The 17,162-nt window shown below is 37.6% G+C and overlaps 3 protein-coding genes, 1 non-coding gene and 2 pseudogenes across 4 annotated transcripts in view; 2 read left to right on the top strand and 4 right to left on the bottom strand.

Annotated features, from left to right (window-relative positions):
* Positions 1-4,210, bottom strand: part of LOC116006687 (nuclear pore complex protein NUP93A) — a 9,276-nt gene extending 5,066 nt beyond the window's left edge. Inside the window, exons 1-11 of the mRNA XM_031247159.1 lie at positions 3,997-4,210; positions 3,758-3,849; positions 3,451-3,517; positions 2,844-2,903; positions 2,105-2,194; positions 1,670-1,939; positions 1,228-1,323; positions 933-1,064; positions 647-700; positions 434-517; positions 68-154 (exon numbers count right to left, since the gene is read on the bottom strand). Of these exons, the coding sequence (XP_031103019.1) occupies positions 68-154; positions 434-517; positions 647-700; positions 933-1,064; positions 1,228-1,323; positions 1,670-1,939; positions 2,105-2,194; positions 2,844-2,903; positions 3,451-3,517; positions 3,758-3,849; positions 3,997-4,098 (1,134 nt within the window). The 5' untranslated portion in view covers positions 4,099-4,210. The remainder of the gene's footprint in view (positions 1-67; positions 155-433; positions 518-646; positions 701-932; positions 1,065-1,227; positions 1,324-1,669; positions 1,940-2,104; positions 2,195-2,843; positions 2,904-3,450; positions 3,518-3,757; positions 3,850-3,996) is intronic.
* A 133-nt stretch (positions 4,211-4,343) lies between these two features.
* Positions 4,344-4,417, bottom strand: TRNAV-CAC. Its single transcript has one exon. It is a non-coding gene; the product is annotated as a tRNA-Val (tRNA).
* Positions 4,418-5,953: 1,536 nt separating this feature from the next.
* On the top strand, positions 5,954-8,280 carry LOC116007129 (mitochondrial acidic protein mam33). The gene is made up of 3 exons (XM_031247729.1): positions 5,954-6,098; positions 6,827-7,152; positions 7,885-8,280. The coding sequence occupies exons 1-3, from the start codon at positions 5,982-5,984 to the stop codon at positions 8,048-8,050; spliced, it is 609 nt and encodes a 202-aa protein (XP_031103589.1). The 5' UTR covers positions 5,954-5,981; the 3' UTR covers positions 8,051-8,280.
* A 1,432-nt stretch (positions 8,281-9,712) lies between these two features.
* On the top strand, positions 9,713-11,088 carry LOC116006795 (annotated as a pseudogene).
* Position 11,089: 1 nt separating this feature from the next.
* Positions 11,090-13,578, bottom strand: LOC116006796 (annotated as a pseudogene).
* A 108-nt stretch (positions 13,579-13,686) lies between these two features.
* On the bottom strand, positions 13,687-16,790 carry LOC116006121 (UDP-URONIC ACID TRANSPORTER 1-like). The gene is made up of 4 exons (XM_031246398.1): positions 16,190-16,790; positions 15,213-15,316; positions 14,776-15,004; positions 13,687-14,127 (listed from the first exon to the last, which is right to left on the bottom strand). The coding sequence occupies exons 1-4, from the start codon at positions 16,649-16,651 to the stop codon at positions 13,981-13,983; spliced, it is 942 nt and encodes a 313-aa protein (XP_031102258.1). The 5' UTR covers positions 16,652-16,790; the 3' UTR covers positions 13,687-13,980.
* Positions 16,791-17,162: the final 372 nt, after the last annotated feature.

Genomic DNA, 17,162 nt, shown 5'->3' on the forward strand with positions numbered 1-17,162 from the left:
GGGGGGGGGGGGGGGGGGGGGGGGGAGAGATTGAGAGAGAGAAATGTACAAAATCAAAAGCACATACCAAAGGAGCAAACTGCTGTGATGCACGAGATTGTAGAGCAACCTCTCTTGCTTCATCATAATATCCAGTCCTCAAGCAAAAATATATCTATTTCAAAATAGCATATAAATAAGTTACATTGAGCAATACCTTGATCATACAAAATTGAAGGAGGTAAGAATAACGTAATTTTGGAATACAAGCTTCCCATGTATGTACCAATTTTCATTGCCAAGGAAAGCATTAGAAGGGAGGGGAAAGGGAATTATTAGAAGACGGGGGTGGGGGGAATAGATCAAACTAAGTATTACGGAGTATATAAGTTTGAACTTGTTCAGTTGTTCTAGTTCATGGGCATGCCAAATTTATAATCACTGCGTTCCTAACCTGCTGCCAGGTGGTATCAACAGGAGGCTGCCTAAAAGCATCAGTTGCATCAAAATCAAGAACCCCATAATCTCTTAAACGGATCTGCATAGCACATAAAACTCAGTGTCTCAGCCAAATAGATATAGATGATTTATTTTTTCAAATGATGCTACAAGCCTCCTAGATCCAAATTGGATTTGTTAATGATTTAATGAAAAGATGCTAACAAACCCTGAGAAAGGCATGAATTCGCTGCAAATTACCGACAGCTCCACCAAGAGCAGCCTACAACCAATGCAGAAAAAATCATTATTTATCCATATATGATATGATCTGAATCACTTAAAAGGCGTGATGAACAAAGTAGAAATGTTCCAATTAACATAATGTGGTCTACAAGTTAAAAGGTTAAAAAAAACAGGAAAAATAAACAATAATCTAAGAGCAATGACATTCTGGGGGTAGAAAAAAGCTACTAACAAAGAACATGCAACACTACAAGACCATGATTAATTACCTGTGCAGGATGGCTTTGAATAGTATCCATCATAAATTTTTCATGTCCCAATTCAAGGTGGTGTCTGGCTCCCATCACCAAGGAAATTTTTCTTGAAACATTATGTTTAGTTGCATCTTCGCCCATCAATGCCTGTACAACATTTACATTACTAAGAATTGTGAAACATGTGTATTCTCTCATCCTCTACAAGAACTGACTACAAACTAAGTATAACAAAACAACCCAAGACAAATGAAAGGAATTTTAACATCTAAGAATTACATGAATAGATTTTTTATCCAGGTTGGCATACCAGAACAAGATGCCATATCTTCTGCATGCTTACAGACTTCCCACCAGATGTATCAAGACCCAAACCTTCATATGCATGTTTAAAAGCTGTAGCAGGCTACAATAAAAGAGAACAATAATGTTATTGAATAACTTTTGAAGGAATCAAGTCAACAATCATCAATGTCTAGCTAGCAGAATCAAAATATAAAGTCTTAAAAGAACAGAAGGAAATCAGAAATCAAAGAGACAATCTAATAGTAAACACTGCTTTGGGAAATAATGACACTTGTGGACTTGAATGACATCTATATTTGATGATTTCAAAGGATTATAATACTAGTTCACCTAGTTTCATAAGAGTTAGAACCTTCATTCAACGAAGAAAACAGAGAAACATTGTCAAAATAACAAAACACAATACATGAGAAATTCCATAGTAAAAAATAAAATAAAAACTGTACTTTAAAGGGTAGCCCACGCTCTCTTGCAGTGTTGAGGTTCTTGACAACTTCCCTATACGCATCAGCTTTTTTCTCAAGAATGGACTTATCAGCTAAAGGTACTAGCTCCATGCTAGATGGTCCAGAAGACACCTGAGGACTGTAAGTCAAAGATGCTATTGGACGCTGGCGAGCACTCCCAGGACTTGATTCACTGATATTTGCTCTAGGCAATGTTGAAATCCGACTCAGACTCTGAAGGAAGTTTCTTTTTTCCTTCTGCCAATCCTCCTACAAGTGTGTCCCAGAAAGCTTCAAAGTTAACAACACAGCATTATATGTAAACACAACTTCAATTAAATGAGTAATTGCTAGTTACCAAACAAAAAAATCAAGCAACAGAAAGAACTCCGATATGGAAATCCATCATGAATGGATTCTTTCAAGCTCACTAACCTCCAAGACTGTCATCATGTAGTCATTGAAATTTTTAAGGTTATCCTTCTGAGCTTCTTGTACAGCAGAGACCATTGCCATTTCATGGATCTAAAACATCAATATCAATACTAAAAGTTAAACAATCATTTAACACTTTTAAGCTAGGTACTATAATGATGGAAATTGAGAACATAAATTAAAGCATGTGGAAATTGTATTGTACAAACATAAGTTGAAAACAAAATATATGTCGTGCTTGTTTGCAGTTCTTGATAAAGAGGCTTTTTTAAAAAGCCTAAAATTTGGAGCTTCTTGACAAAGAGCCATTTTGCCTCATATCCAACTTTAAAAGACTTGTCCTATTTTGGTCTTTGGCACAGCTTATGCTTTTTGAACTAGATAAATAGTGGGCAAAACAAACACATACTTGTGTATGCAAGTATGTGAGTTAACTACCATTATATCTAAACTATGTAATTATAGTTGACATTATAACTCAAAAGCTGATCATTTGCCGCAAAATCCATCCATGGAATCCAAGAAGCACAGACCAGGTGCAATATCCAGAGCAACCACTAAAAGTACTATACATCATGCAGTGTCTAAGGAAGAATGATGCACACAACCTTACATCTGCTTCTAGGATGCTGTTTGAAGTATGAAGTGTGATAATTTGGTGACTCACAGAAGGACATGAACACTCACAGAAAATAATTTAGTATCATTAAGCCTGCATAATAGAAAAGTATAAAACTACCTGTTGCAGATAATCTTCAACAGTAGTTGCCTCAGCAGGAAAAACATCTTCAAATGTTGTCTGATTAAAAAGGAGAACAATAAGACTATGTTGTAAGTGGACAACAAATAATTAAAACACATATAGGAATAATTATAGGGAAGAATATTACCAGAACCCAATATTACCCAATTATCAATACAGAATTGGTGATTGACATTAAATTCTAGAATGTAGAAACGATAGAAAGAGAGAAAATGATTAAACCAGGTAAATTGCAAGTTCTTGTTCGAAGAGTTAGAAGTAAAAAAAAATGTATAACCACCAGAAAGCTATTCACAACATGTAGATGGAGAAAAAAACAGCAGTCATCTTTTGTGCCTCAACCACTCCTTTCTGTCCTTTTTTTTACTTTTGGTAAATTTACTTATTGCTACAATTTGAATAGGATTATAGGAAAGCTCCGCAAGTAAAGCTAGGGAGGCCTACTATACATTTTCACATTGCATCAAAAGCTATATATGAGTAATAGAAGTTCTGGTAGACAATTTCCTCATCCATATCTTCAAAATCCACTATGTTATGTCACTAATCTCCAGACAGATACAAAACTGTAGGTGGGCCATACCTTCAACTCAAAAGATTTGAGATCATTAGCAAGCTGCTCAGCATTGATTCCCTCACGAGCCAGTAACCTGCAATTGCGAGATGAGAAGAATAATCAAACAAAATTTACAGTGCATATCCTTCATTCTTAATTTACACTAGCAAGCAGTCAACCTGTCTGTCTACAAGAAATATAAATTAATAAAACAGTACATCAAATAATCACAGCATAGCATCATACACAAACCGAAATAATGGAAAAAGATATAACTAGCCACAAATTTTTTTTTTCAAAAAGGGAATATTAATTAATATATATAAACACACACCTTGTGGCTGCAATTGATTGAGAAGGAGCTTCCGCTCTTAGGGTTTTAGCCTTCAACTTTTTCGACAACGCTTCCAGCTGATCCAAATTCCTCTACATTTTCGGCAAAAAAAATGGGAAAATGAACTACGGTACTTATCAGCTTAAAAGTTCACCAGATGTCTATCGAAAAGTTTCTTAGAAAAAGGCAATTAACAAAGTATTTAAGCAAAATTTCAGAAATGTATGGAGGCTTGGAACCTGAAGAGGAGGGAACTGAGCAGAAGGGGCGGTTTGTTCGAGAAGCTTAGAGGAAGAGTGTAGAAGTCCACTCCAGCCACTCATGTCTGTGTCGTTCGCCATTGTTTGCGCAGCTGAGCTTTGCTGATGCTAAGTTCAAGAGCTCGCTCGTTGCCTGACTGAGGTTGACAGCTTAAAAATTAGCCCTAATTTTGAGCGGTAAAGTTCGCGTTTTCGATTCTGTGTGAGTGGGCAACACGGAGATATGGTGAATCTCTTTACGTGTCAAGTTTAAATATTGTTTCAAAATATGAACGAAAAAAATATCTCTTTTCGTAATTTTATTTTAATCCGTATATAACGTCAGCTGTCTGAGCCCGGGTTCGAACCGGGGACCTCTAGTGTGTGAGACTAGCGTGATAACCAACTACACCACCCAGACGTGAGTTTTTCTTTTGGAAATAATGATTTTATTGTGTGTAATTTAACAATTAAATTTTTCAACAGAACTCAGTTACATTACGTCATTACTTACCTATTTTTTTTCATTACTTACCTATTATGTACTAATAGTTTTATCTTTCATGTACCACACAAGTTGGTACAGAGTAAAAAAATTCAATCCAATTTGTATTGGAAGAAGTCAGAAAAATTTATATAATTACACATATTTTATCTTTTTAATGGTTCAATTACACACAACTTAATTCAATGATCTAATTACACAAAAGTTACAAATTTAGCGACATATTTGACAAATTTTTTTTATATATAAGGTTAAATTTATCTATGCAATTTTGAGGGGCAAGCTGACATGAAAAATTAAAATAAATTTATATTTTTTTTAATGAAACGGGGGTTGCAAGCTTGTAACCCCACTTTTACCATGCATAAAATTGTTGTGTACTTTTTAAATTTGTTTTTGTTTGTGGGATAGTGTTTTTTTTTTTTAATATGATGTAAAGTGGGATTTGAAAGTGAAATAATATTGCAAGTATGTAAATAAAATAGTTAACGAATTGTAATTTTCTTCACCAAAAAAAAAAAAAAAGTATTGCAAATTTGGTTATGTGACAGTATGATCCACTTGTAAAAGTTGAGAGTCTTGCAGGATAAAAATAAGTCAATATAATCATTTTAGTTTATGTTTCTATGAAGTAACAATTGTAATTCTTCGACATATTAACAAAAGGTTTGTCCTGAAAATGATGATCAAGTAGGTGGATAATGATTATTACACTTGAAGGTTACTAGTTCAATTCTTGTCAATGTCATCTTGTCAAGACTTTTTGTACTGGTTTGAAATATTTCACGCTACATTATGTTTTTTTTAAGAATATATTTTTAAAAATTATAAAATTGAAAAAAAAAAAAAACATATCACCTTGCAAACAAAACAAAAAAAAAAAAAAAAGAATTTCAGAGATAATTTTAGTCTAAATCTAGATTTCAAATAAATAAATAACTTAACATATATTTTGATCATAACCAAAAGACTAAAAATGTCACCCAAAAAAAAAAAAAAAAAAAAAAAAGAATTTCAGAGATAATTTTAGTCTAAATCTAGATTTCAAATAAATAAATAACTTAACATATATTTTGATCATAACCAAAAGACTAAAAATGTCACCCAAAAAAAAAAAAAAAAAAAAAAAAGAATTTCAGAGATAATTTTAGTCTAAATCTAGATTTCAAATAAATAAATAACTTAACATATATTTTGATCATAACCAAAAGACTAAAAATGTCACCCAAAAAAAAAAAAAAAAAAAAAAAAGAATTTCAGAGATAATTTTAGTCTAAATCTAGATTTCAAATAAATAAATAACTTAACATATATTTTGATCATAACCAAAAGACTAAAAATGTCACCCAAAAAAAAAAAAAAAAAAAAAACTACCAGCGAGTGACGAGTCGGTGACGTGAGTTGTCTAAACGACTAAACCCATTTTACCGAGTTAGGAATTACGACCCGGAATACTGTATTTCTGTGCCGAAACGGCGAAATGACAAGAGTGACGACTGTGCTGCGCAGAGCTCGTAAGGCCATTCAAGACTTCGATTTGCTAAAAGCTTTGCAATCCGAAATCAACCACGAGCTCTCCAACCCCGCACCCTTCCAGGTTAATACCCCGCCACCCCATCTCTTCTCATCACTTCTATACGTATATCTGTAGATAAATATGTTAGCATCTACAATCATATACAGATGAACAAGCGAGAGTAAAATGGACATTTCTATGATTGCGAATTCCTGAAACTCGTAATTTTGATCGAGAATCGTTGTATGTTCTTTAACTTTTAGGATGAGATTTGAGCTTGATTTGCATGTCAAACTATCACAAGAAGAATACATAGGCCCTGTTTTGTAAATGGCTGTTAGCTTGTGTTAGAAGGTATAATTAATTGATAATATTAGTTGATTGTAGAAAAGTGGTTGGTAAATGTGCTGATAACTGTTTGGTATAATTTATTTTATGAAAATGTTAATTGAAAAGGTTGTTTTGAGTAGCCTTTTGAAATTTAGTATTTTGGAGTTACAAAAAGCTTATTAACCAAACAATTATATTGATTTTTTAGCCAAATCAAACAATTAATAATGGTCAAATAGGCCAAAATTGCCTGATAGGCTAATTATTTACCAAACAGGGTCATAAACTTTCCCTAGAAAAAATTATAAACATATTGCTTCGAGGACAAGTTTTCAATTTGATTTGCTGGTCAAATTGATGCAATGGCCTTATTTACTTTCTTGATAATTGACATGGCGGTTTATATTTTGTTGAAGATAATGAATTAACTTTGAGTCATTGACAAACAGTAATGGAAATTAGTTTTTATTTGATAACAGAATGAGGAACGCGGTAGCCTGGGAGATTTCTCAATTGATTGGGATTCACCAAATTCCCAAGATGTGCTTTTGAGGAGGAGATTTGAGTCGGGTGAGGAAGTTGCTCTTTCAGCTATCTTAGGTGCAGATGCTGGTACAGAAGATAGGTTACCCAGAGAAGCTTTGGTTAAAGTGTGCATAAAAAAGCCTGGCTCGAGTTCCATCCTGCAGTTTGATTGTAGAGGGTTCGGTGATTACAGGGTACCAAACTTTGAAATTGATAATGCATATTACATCGCATCAACTTCAGGCCTGGATTCTTCAGCTTATAAAGGTCCTTCGTTCAGGTGCTTTCCTCTTCTTTGATCATCCAGCTGCTTGTTATATAGCTTTATTTTTGTAGAATTTGGAGAAAATATTGTTTCTTTTGATTCGTAAGTATTGTGATCCAAGGTGATATCTGTAATCTGTCACTTTAATAGTCATCATAACATTTATAAATCTTGCAATGAAGGAATTTCACGAGGGTTTAGACATCATTACCATCCTTCTTATTGTGATTTAGTAGGAAGATATTAGAGAGTAATGCGTCATCCTTCCATTTGTTATGAAACTTTGTTTGGTTGTATTTCTTAGTGCACCATCCATGACCATTATTCTCTCATTGCCTATATATATACCCCTACTGCCACAGGTTTCCACCGCACCTAAATCTCTATGGTATTCCCGATAGGTAGAAAAGTAGACTCTTGGATCTCCATGAACATTGATAGCCATAGGCCCTTCATCTGCAAACTTTGTATTTAGGTGCAACGGTAAAAGGCTTTTAATTTTGAAACCATAATAGTTAAGTATCTAGAGGCTCTTCCACGGAAATGGTATTCTTCATTTCAGTTGCTGTTCAGTTTGGGATTCCTCATCTTATTAATAGTTGCATTCATGCATTATGATAGCAAGCTCAATGTTCATTTGCATTTAGTTAAAAGCCCTGTCAAAATGACTTTCCTGCATTTTTCTCTCTGGTTCAAGGTCGGTCATACTAACTGCCTTAATTTCCCTCGGGATTATTCTTTTCCCAGTTCTTTGGACCCTACACTGCAAACTGAGTTCCTCCGGTACCTACAAGCTAGGGGAATCGAGGAAAACTTAATTAGCTTTCTCGTTCTACACCTACACAAGAAGGAGCAAGGTCAATACGTCAACTGGCTGCACAGATTGCAGGCGATGGCAGCACAAGACGAATGAAACAGGCAAAGCGGGTGAATTTTAGTCCTGTGTGCTCGTGGTTCAGTCATACTTCAGGCCTTAATTGTTTGTACCATTTTGGCTCAAGAGATTTTTTTGCACATTTTTGTCTGTCCATTACCATTCAAAGGCATAATAGTGATGCCTAACTTGTGTTGTTTAATGGCCCATCACTTGAGAATTTTGTCAAAAGGCTCACTTTATGAATGTGTTTTACATTTTATGGTGGACTTCATAGAAAATAATTTATTCCTCAAATATAATTATTTCATATGGCATTAAAAAAATCTTAAAGGGTAGTTAGAATAAGGCTTAATTGATTTGAAGCGAATTCAAATTGCATGTGAGGCAGATCCATATATATATATCTATTGAAGATTGACTTCTTTATGTAATATCTGACTTTTGTGTAAAAACATACAAGTCATATTTACATGTGAGTCCAGATACTTCAACTATATGTTTGTACATAACATATATATATATATTGATGGATACCCGAGTAGGGTGCCCTTGCTACTTGGAGCCCGTCGATCGATCACCTTTACTAGTGGATGGGTCGGGTGTGATGGCCCACTTGACGTAGGCAGTCTAGTCACAGTTGTTAAGGAACTTGTCCAGATTTGGTGGGATGCTTTCCTATTCTATTTTAGGCCGTGTTTATGGCGGTTTTGACTGTTTAAATAACCTTCTTAAATTCAAATTTGTTAAGATCTTCTTGCTTTCTTCTGGGGTTACACTGTAAATAGTTTTTGCTTTTCTCCGGGGTCACATTGTAAAGGGTTCAGATTTTAATATTAAAGTGATTACTTTGTCTCATTACTTTCAGCATTTTTATTCTATTATTTCCTTTAATTTACGGTTGTGTTGGCCCGTCCCTTGGTTGCACTCATGTTTAACTGTGTGTGCCAAAATGTGGAACAAATACCGTCAGTAAGAATACACAGGAACCACAAACAAAATCAAACACAAATGGTAATAGAAAAAACCATGAAAACACATACCAACACCTTAGGAGTGGCACCGTACTGTACTTGACCTCATCAGAGATACTAGCAGAGGAATTTGACCATAGCTTCCTTTGCAGTTGGCCTTTCCTAGTGATCATAGAGAAGTAACTTGTCCACAAAGTCAATTGCATACAAACAAGAGTGTGTATTACACCTAAGAAAACTACGTTATTTGGATTCCAAAGCAATGAAAATGCACTTCCTACCTCAGGGGCAGTTAAACGATGATTCTCAAAATTGATGAATTTTGTCCATGGTTTCCTGCAGTGGTCTTCCATTTTACAGTGCCTAAACCCATATGAATTCTTCCAGTTGACATTGCATCGATACATTATTATGAACCAAAGTGTAGAATACAATCACATTTGCATCTTTTACCAATCTGATTAACTATAACAATTCTGGTTAATGTGCTTGAGCATAAACTCCTTAAATTGTGATGAACAACTATATAAGAAATGAAAAAGAAACATACATCTAATTAGAACGCAACTACACACCCACAAACCCAACACACAAAACCAAACCAAAAAAAAAAAAAAAAAAAACATACATACACCACCAGCAAACAACTAAACCAAGCAAAAATCGAAAAGAAAACCCAAAAAAAAAAAAAAAAGAAACAATCTCAAACGGACGCCCTCATCACCGGATGGGGATGCTTGGGGTTCCTCCCATCATCGTGGCGATTTACTTGATATCAGTTGGGACAGGAGGGCACAAACCATCACTGGAGAGCTCTGGAGCTGATTAGTTTGATGATGATCACACAGAAGAGAGAAAGAAGAAAATGTCTTTCTTCAATTAGTGGAACTTTGGGCTCTGCTCGGGATTATTGATTGGTGTGACGTTGATAGTTTACGTGCAAGATTATGTTAGCTGGGCTTTAGCAGACATAATTCTCAGTGCTGTAATGGGTTTTAGTACAGTGATCTTCTGTGTTGGCAGGCCGGTTTACCGTTTCAGGAAGGCTGCTGGGAGCTCCTTGACGCCATTGTTACAGGTGCTTGTAGCTGCAATTAGAAAGAGGAATCTTGATTGCCCTTCTAATCCTGCCTAGTTATATGAAGTCCTGAAATCAGAATATGCCTGGGGAAGCTTCTATGTCACACCAGAAAACTCGAGTGAGTATTAAACAAGATCTCCTAATGACCCTAGATTTCCAATAAGATTCAAATCCTCACTGAAATAACGTATTAAGGTTGATGGATATGCCAAGTAGGGTACCCAATATGGAGAACTTCAGTATTTGCCTATTTGGAGCTCGCCGACCGATTTTCTTTTTCAGTAGATGGCTCGAACGCAAACGCTTGAGTAGCCCGCCCGATGTAGCATGTAGGTAGTCAGGTCGTCGTGCATGCGGCACTCAGAGGCGGCTAGATAAGAGATTCACAGAGAATCTAAGCGGACTTGGTGGGATCCTTTCCTAATTTGTATTAGGAATATTTTTGGAGGTTTAGACAGCTTATATAAAGTTAAATTTGTTAGTTTCTTCCTTCTTCCTTTCGATAACATTGTAGGGGTTCTGATTTCAATGTGAGTGCAATTACTCTGTCCAATCCAGTCGTATGGCCATCCTAGGGTCGTAAAACCAACAAGGGTATTAGCGGTTTTTTAATCATTTGATTAATGCTTTGTGTTTGGATTTTAAGATTTCTTGACAAAGCTGCAATTGTGGAAGAGAAAGCTGGGAATTCATCAAATCCATGGAGGCTAGCAACCGTGACAAAAGTGGAGGAGATGAAGCTACTGATCAGCATGGTTCCCATTTGGTTAACCACTCTGCCGTTTGGTACGTGCGTGGCTCAAGGCACGACGTTCTTCATCAAGCAAGGTGCGATATTGGACCGGAAGATCATCAATGGCTTTGAGATCCCGCCGGCGACGATCTACGCGTTGGGAGCCATCGGAATGATCATTTCCATCACAATCTATGACAGAATCCTCGTACCCGTACTGAGAAGAGCGACAGGGAACGAGCGGGGGCTCACCATCCTCCAGAGAATCGGGATCGGGATCGGGATCGGAATCCGATTCTCTGGAGGATGGTGAGCCCCCGCTCGTTCCCTGTCGCTCTTCTCAGTACGGGTACGAGGATTCTGTCATAGATTGTGATGGAAATGATCATTCCGATGGCTCCCAACGCGTAGATCGTCGCCGGCGGGATCTCAAAGCCATTGATGATCTTCCGGTCCAATATCGCACCTTGCTTGATGAAGAACGTCGTGCCTTGAGCCACGCACGTACCAAACGGCAGAGTGGTTAACCAAATGGGAACCATGTTGATCAGTAGCTTCATCTCCTCCACTTTTGTCACGGTTGCTAGCCTCCATGGATTTGATGAATTCCCAGCTTTCTCTTCCACAATTGCAGCTTTGTCAAGAAATCTTAAAATCCAAACACAAAGCATTAATCAAATGATTAAAAAACCGCTAATATCCTTGTTGGTTTTACGACCCTAGGATGGCCATAGGATTGGATTGGACAGAGTAATTGCACTCACATTGAAATCAGAACCCCTACAATGTTATCGAAAGGAAGAAGGAAGAAACTAACAAATTTAACTTTATATAAGCTGTCTAAACCTCCAAAAATATTCCTAATACAAATTAGGAAAGGATCCCACCAAGTCCGCTTAGATTCTCTGTGAATCTCATATCTAGCCGCCTCTGAGTGCCGCATGCACGACGACCTGACTACCTACATGCTACATCGGGCGGGCTACTTAAGCATTTGCGTTGAGCTCTATACTGAAAAAGAAAATCGGTCGGCGAGCTCCAAATACTGGAGCTCTCCAGACTGGGTACCCTACTCGGGGTATCCATCAACCTTAATACGTTATTTCAGTGAGGATTTGAATCCCATTGGAAATCTAGGGTCATTAGGAGTTGGGACAACAAGAATCTTGTTTAGTACTTACTTGAGTTTTCTGGTGTGACAGAGAAGCCTCCCCGCATATTCTGATTTAGGGACTTCATATAACTGAAGGCAGGATTAGAAGGGCAATCAAGATTCCTCTTTCTAATTGCAACTACAAGCACCTGTAACAATGGCGTCAAGGGGCTCCCCGCAGCCTTCCTGAAACGGTAAACCGGCCTGCCAACACAGAAGATCACTATACTAAAACCCATTACAGCACTGAGAATTATGTCTGCTAAAGCCCAGCTAACATGATCTTGCACGTAAACTATCAACGTCACACCAATCAATAACCCCGAGCAGAGCCCAAAGTTCCACCAATTGAAGAAAGACATTTTCTTTTTTCTCTCTTCTGTGTGATCATCATCAAACTGATCAGCTCCAAAGCTCTCCAGTGATGGCTTGTGCCCTCCTGTCCCAACTGATATCAAGTAAATTGCCACGAAGAATATTGTTTCATGCACCTTTCCTCGTCCACCACAAACATCACCTTCACATGGCTTCAAGCTTGGGATTACCCTTGACAGTGTCAAAAGAAGCAAGCCCTGTCTCCACACCAAAACAACAAAAAATGTGTTTTTGTTTAAGAATGTGTATATATATTGCAGCCAAAGAACTAAAGAACCAGAGCAATCCAGCCAAGCTGGGACAAAGCTGGTTTACTTTCTTGTAATCCTTTGTCAGCTATGGTCAAAAGAAGACCCATGGGGTTTAAAAGATGTTGAGATTACCAGGAGGTAGACAATGGAGGAAGCAAGAACAGTAGAGAATCGGCCTAAGAATGCATCAGCTAAGAACCCTCCAAACAGAGGCATCAGAGTGGTAACACCAATCCAATAATTCACACTCTTGGCTGCTGTTTTCAGATCTTGATGGATAATCTTGGTCAGGTATATGATCAAACTTGATGCTATCCCGTAATAACTCAAACGCTCCGCGAATTCAATCACTGCAGCAAATTAAACATTCAGTTAGCTGCCATATAATTCCATTTGAATGAATATAAATCAAGAACAAAGTAGCAGCATTCTGGAATCACTAACTATCATATTATAATGTCAACAATTAAAGTTATTTGTTTACATATATAGAAACGGGTAATTATAATTGTTTACATATACAGAAACGGGTAATTATAAATACATAATGTGTTAACTGAAGGTATATAATTTTTTTTTTTATTAAAGGTTTACAATGTAATATGAACCCTGGTTCATGTATAATAATTGACAACTTATATCGTGGACCAGGATCCACCATGTACTATGAACCTGATCCAATATATAAAATTTGATTAACCCCTGTATGGACAATGAAACTCTGACAAATCACAATACTCTAACTTAAAATCTTAGTTAAAAGAGATTTTAAAGCATCAATCCGCACCACCTAACATAATTATACCTTTTAAAGATCTCAGAATTTTCCTAGTTCTTTTTACTTTCTTTTCTTGATCGAGTTGGAATGTTTGTGTTTGAATATTAAATGTAAAAGTTTCACCCTCCTGTGTAGGAGGTTCCTTGTAGGCGGCATTGATCCCAAAATTGAATCTTAACCGTTGCCATATAAGAGTTTCACTCTCTTATAGGAGTGACTCATTTTGGGAACTAGGAACTAGTCTCCCACCTAGAAGGTTACTGAGTCACCGTGATTTAACTCCACAATCAGGGCCGGGGTGTGGAGTGACAAGGAAAATGTTCAAGAGGGTGAAGGAAGGGTAAATATTATATTATATTACAAATAGACATCAGAATTTAGTACATCTGCATACTTTATCAGTACAGCAAAAGAATACAACACTACAATGAAAACTGTCCCCTCCTCCCTCACCCCCTCCTCCTCTTTCACTAAATCTCTATGTATGTGCTGTAACATAACTTAGAAGCCAACATCAAAATTGAACTTTATCCTAAATCCTCCATAACAATGCTTTAATGTCACTGAAAACATGGGGCATCATGAAGAAGAAACAGTCGAGCACGACTCGTGTGGCGTGGCATGTCATTTGTACCTCCTCTTGGCTTCTCCATATCCAACAACCCCCATAACTGTCATTGTATAGCCAGCAATTCCTATAAAAGTTACGGGGTTGCGGAAAAGAAGTATTGAGATAACAACAGCTACAGCACCCTTTGCATTGCCTAATACCTGCATTATATTCATGACAAAGAAAGGCGGTGACAATTCATGTGAATAATACAATGTACCCGCAATTTTAGGCTAAAATTGATCCCCTTGCATTTAAACCGTCTTTCTTCTAAACTTGGATAGCATAATACCTAACTAATCAGGTAAGGGGCTCAGCTTCACGCAATCATATTTAAAAACTGATTTCCTCGGCTCCCAAACGGACCAAGTTAGGCAAAAGTCGTTTTCGGACAATGAAATGGTTTGAGTTGATTTTTCTCGGGTGCAGAGGAAGTTGTCGTATACTGATTACTGAATGCTCTTATATATATATATCGGGTTTTAATGGACAGTAATAAACTGCAGCAATAACTATACAACGAAAAGAATAAGCATGAAAATTGAAGGAAATTGGCAGCAGTTTTTACCCCGTTCTGCTTCTAAATAGGTTAAAGGAGAAGTGCCTAGCTTTTCACCACGAGTAGTGTTAAGAAAGCAGAAATGGTTCCATTTTAAGAACAACCAAAAAAGCAAATCTTGGCAGTGATAGTGATAATACTGTAAGAATTTCTTGAAAGTTAGGAGTAAGTATTTCGGTTTTCAGAACAAAATATGGCTAACAGTATAATTTCATAGAAAAGAGAGGGCAAAGCAACTGGAGAAACAAACCTGGAGAGTCAAGGCACTTGTATTCTTAGTCACCAAAAAGTTTAACAAGTTGGCTCCATAGGCCATCGAGGAATTAACCAAAAGAAGCAGCCACAAATATCTATGTTTTGTTGCAAGGGTTAGAGTGACATCAATGACGTTGGGCTCCAGTACAAGTGTTGCTGGCAGTAGAACCAGAACAGCGATTGGTGACATATAAAGAAGCAGATTCATGGAGTTGAGCTTTTCCCTGAAAAGAGAGAATGTTTGAGATACATTACTTCCTAATCGAGTGAATGCAAATTTTGTAACAAATATATTTGCGGCAGTTACATTAGGAATAAAACCACCAATCTTGCCATTTACATAGAAGGTCTAGTTTTCACATATTTGACCAAAACAGAACATATATGCAAGAAGGATTAAAGCTGATATATACACAGTTATAGCGTATTTACCCTTCTGAGGATAGGAGAACGCCCTGAAGAACAGACTTGAAAGCTCTTGCGGCAGTTGCACTTACACACATGATAAATCCATACCAGTGGAAGCTCGGTTCACCCTGCCATCAGTTCAAAGGATCATCTCTTTAGTGCAGGAGATAACAGGAAAAGTAAGATGGATTCCAGCTGCTACTTTAACCAGAATACATCAACTACCCATACAAGAGTGCTATCTTTTAGCATATTTCATTAGTGTAGCATGATTTGAGAATACCGGTACCTCAACTTAACTAAAGCCTTTACCCCCATCTAGTTGAGCTCGGCTGTATGGATTTTGCTCCTACATGGCTACATATATCTCATTTTACAAACATAACCATTCTAAGATAGCCAATTGGCCAAAATTCTGTCTTTACTTCCTCTCAGCATTAGGCATATGCCAACAATTAGAACAATCCAAAACTTTAACTATCAGCTTAAAGTTCCTAGGATTCTCTCATTCTCCACATCCAAACATAGAAGCCGGCTTTTGTAATAATTAATAAAGGCAATTTGTGTTTACCTACTCACACCCCATTCCAAATATAAGCATCCACAAATCATATTAAAAAATTCTGGAAGCAACTCCAACCAAGTTGGTCGAACGTTTGGCTTGGAACCACAATGTTCCAAGTTCAACCCCCTGTGGAGCGGCCTATTAGGCTTCTTGATTTAACTATGAGCAACCTAGGCTGGTTTACCTTTACAGGCTAGGGTGGTGTCATCAAAAGAAATTGTGACATGTGTGACCAAACCAATGTACAGATCAGACCAGATTATCAGAAATCCAGATCTAGCAGTGTTTAGATTCAGAAAATTGAATATACATATAAGAGAAAAAATTGAAATGTTCAATAAGGTTAGATCAGCATTGATTAGCCAAAAAAGATTCAATTTTTAATGAGAAAAAAACAGCCCAAAGCATGATACAGAAAAAACGAAGAAATACGAACCCCACTGGCAATGACAACGCCGCCGACGACGGGGACGAGGGCGGCATAGGTAACCCAAGCCTCCCGCTTGCGGGTCATGAGGAAGGCGAACAATGCGGTGAAGAAGGGCGTGGTGGCGCCGACGGCCTGATTAAACGAGACGGGGAGGAAACGAAGCGAGATATTCCCGCCGACGACGGAGCCGCAAAAAACGACGCTGAGCGTGGAGATGCGGAGGAACTGGGAGCGGGATTTGATCCGCTGGAACGGCACCACTTTGAGGAACACAATGGAGACGTAGCTGAGGACGGCGCAGGCGGCCATGTGGCACATGGTGAGGAAAACGGGGAAGGCGAAGCCGTAGTTGGAGAGGAGGAATTTGTTGAGGAGAAGAACGCCGATGTTGGAGGAGTACCATAGGAGGATCAGGGTGCAGATGAAGAGGGCCTGCCTTTTGGACGGCGAGGATATTGAGAAGACCATGATTGTGGGTTCACGGCGGCGATTCTTGATCCTCCGGTGGCAATGTGGGTATGAAGAAGAGGGAAGAAGGAAGATCTCATGAAATGAAGGGGAATGGGTATAATGCGGGAAAGGAGGCGTGAGGGGGTAGGGTGTTTGGCGTGGGTGGGGGTGGGGGGTGGTGGAAGCTCTTCAAGGAATCCTTGTCGCACACAAATACAGATGGTGTTCCTGTTTGTTTTCTCTTTTTCTTTATATTAATTCAATTTTTTGGGCATGTTTATTTATAGAAATTATCATCATTTTTCATTAATATTAAAATGTACATGTAATTTTAAAGATTTTTTATGGTATATACTATTAATAATTTAATACTGTCAAAACAGGTCAGACCGACCCATTAGACCCGCCTCCACCGCAGACTTAATTTTTACAGGTTATTGCCGGTCGGGCCCACCAGGCCGCGTGTTAGGATTCATGCAAATCTAACCCGCCCCACACATGTTGATAGTCCCGTGGGTTTTTTTTTTTT

The sequence above is a fragment of the Ipomoea triloba genome, chromosome 15, assembly GCF_003576645.1.
Source record: "Ipomoea triloba cultivar NCNSP0323 chromosome 15, ASM357664v1".
In the NCBI taxonomy this organism is placed as follows: domain Eukaryota; kingdom Viridiplantae; phylum Streptophyta; class Magnoliopsida; order Solanales; family Convolvulaceae; genus Ipomoea; species Ipomoea triloba.

Bases quoted from the DNA above. Each gene is read 5' to 3' on its own strand.
- LOC116007129 (XM_031247729.1), top strand. From the start codon at position 5,982: ATGACAAGAGTGACGACTGTGCTGCGCAGAGCTCGTAAGGCCATTCAA. The intron at 6,099-6,826 runs GTTAATACCCCG...ATTTGATAACAG, and splicing joins CCAACCCCGCACCCTTCCAG to AATGAGGAACGCGGTAGCCT. The intron at 7,153-7,884 runs GTGCTTTCCTCT...TTCTTTTCCCAG, and splicing joins TATAAAGGTCCTTCGTTCAG to TTCTTTGGACCCTACACTGC.
- LOC116006121 (XM_031246398.1), bottom strand. From the start codon at position 16,651: ATGGTCTTCTCAATATCCTCGCCGTCCAAAAGGCAGGCCCTCTTCATC. The intron at 15,005-15,212 runs GTAAATACGCTA...CTCTCTTTTCAG, and splicing joins GTTCTCCTATCCTCAGAAGG to GGAAAAGCTCAACTCCATGA. The intron at 14,128-14,775 runs GTTTGTTTCTCC...AATATAATGCAG, and splicing joins CAAGTGCCTTGACTCTCCAG to GTATTAGGCAATGCAAAGGG.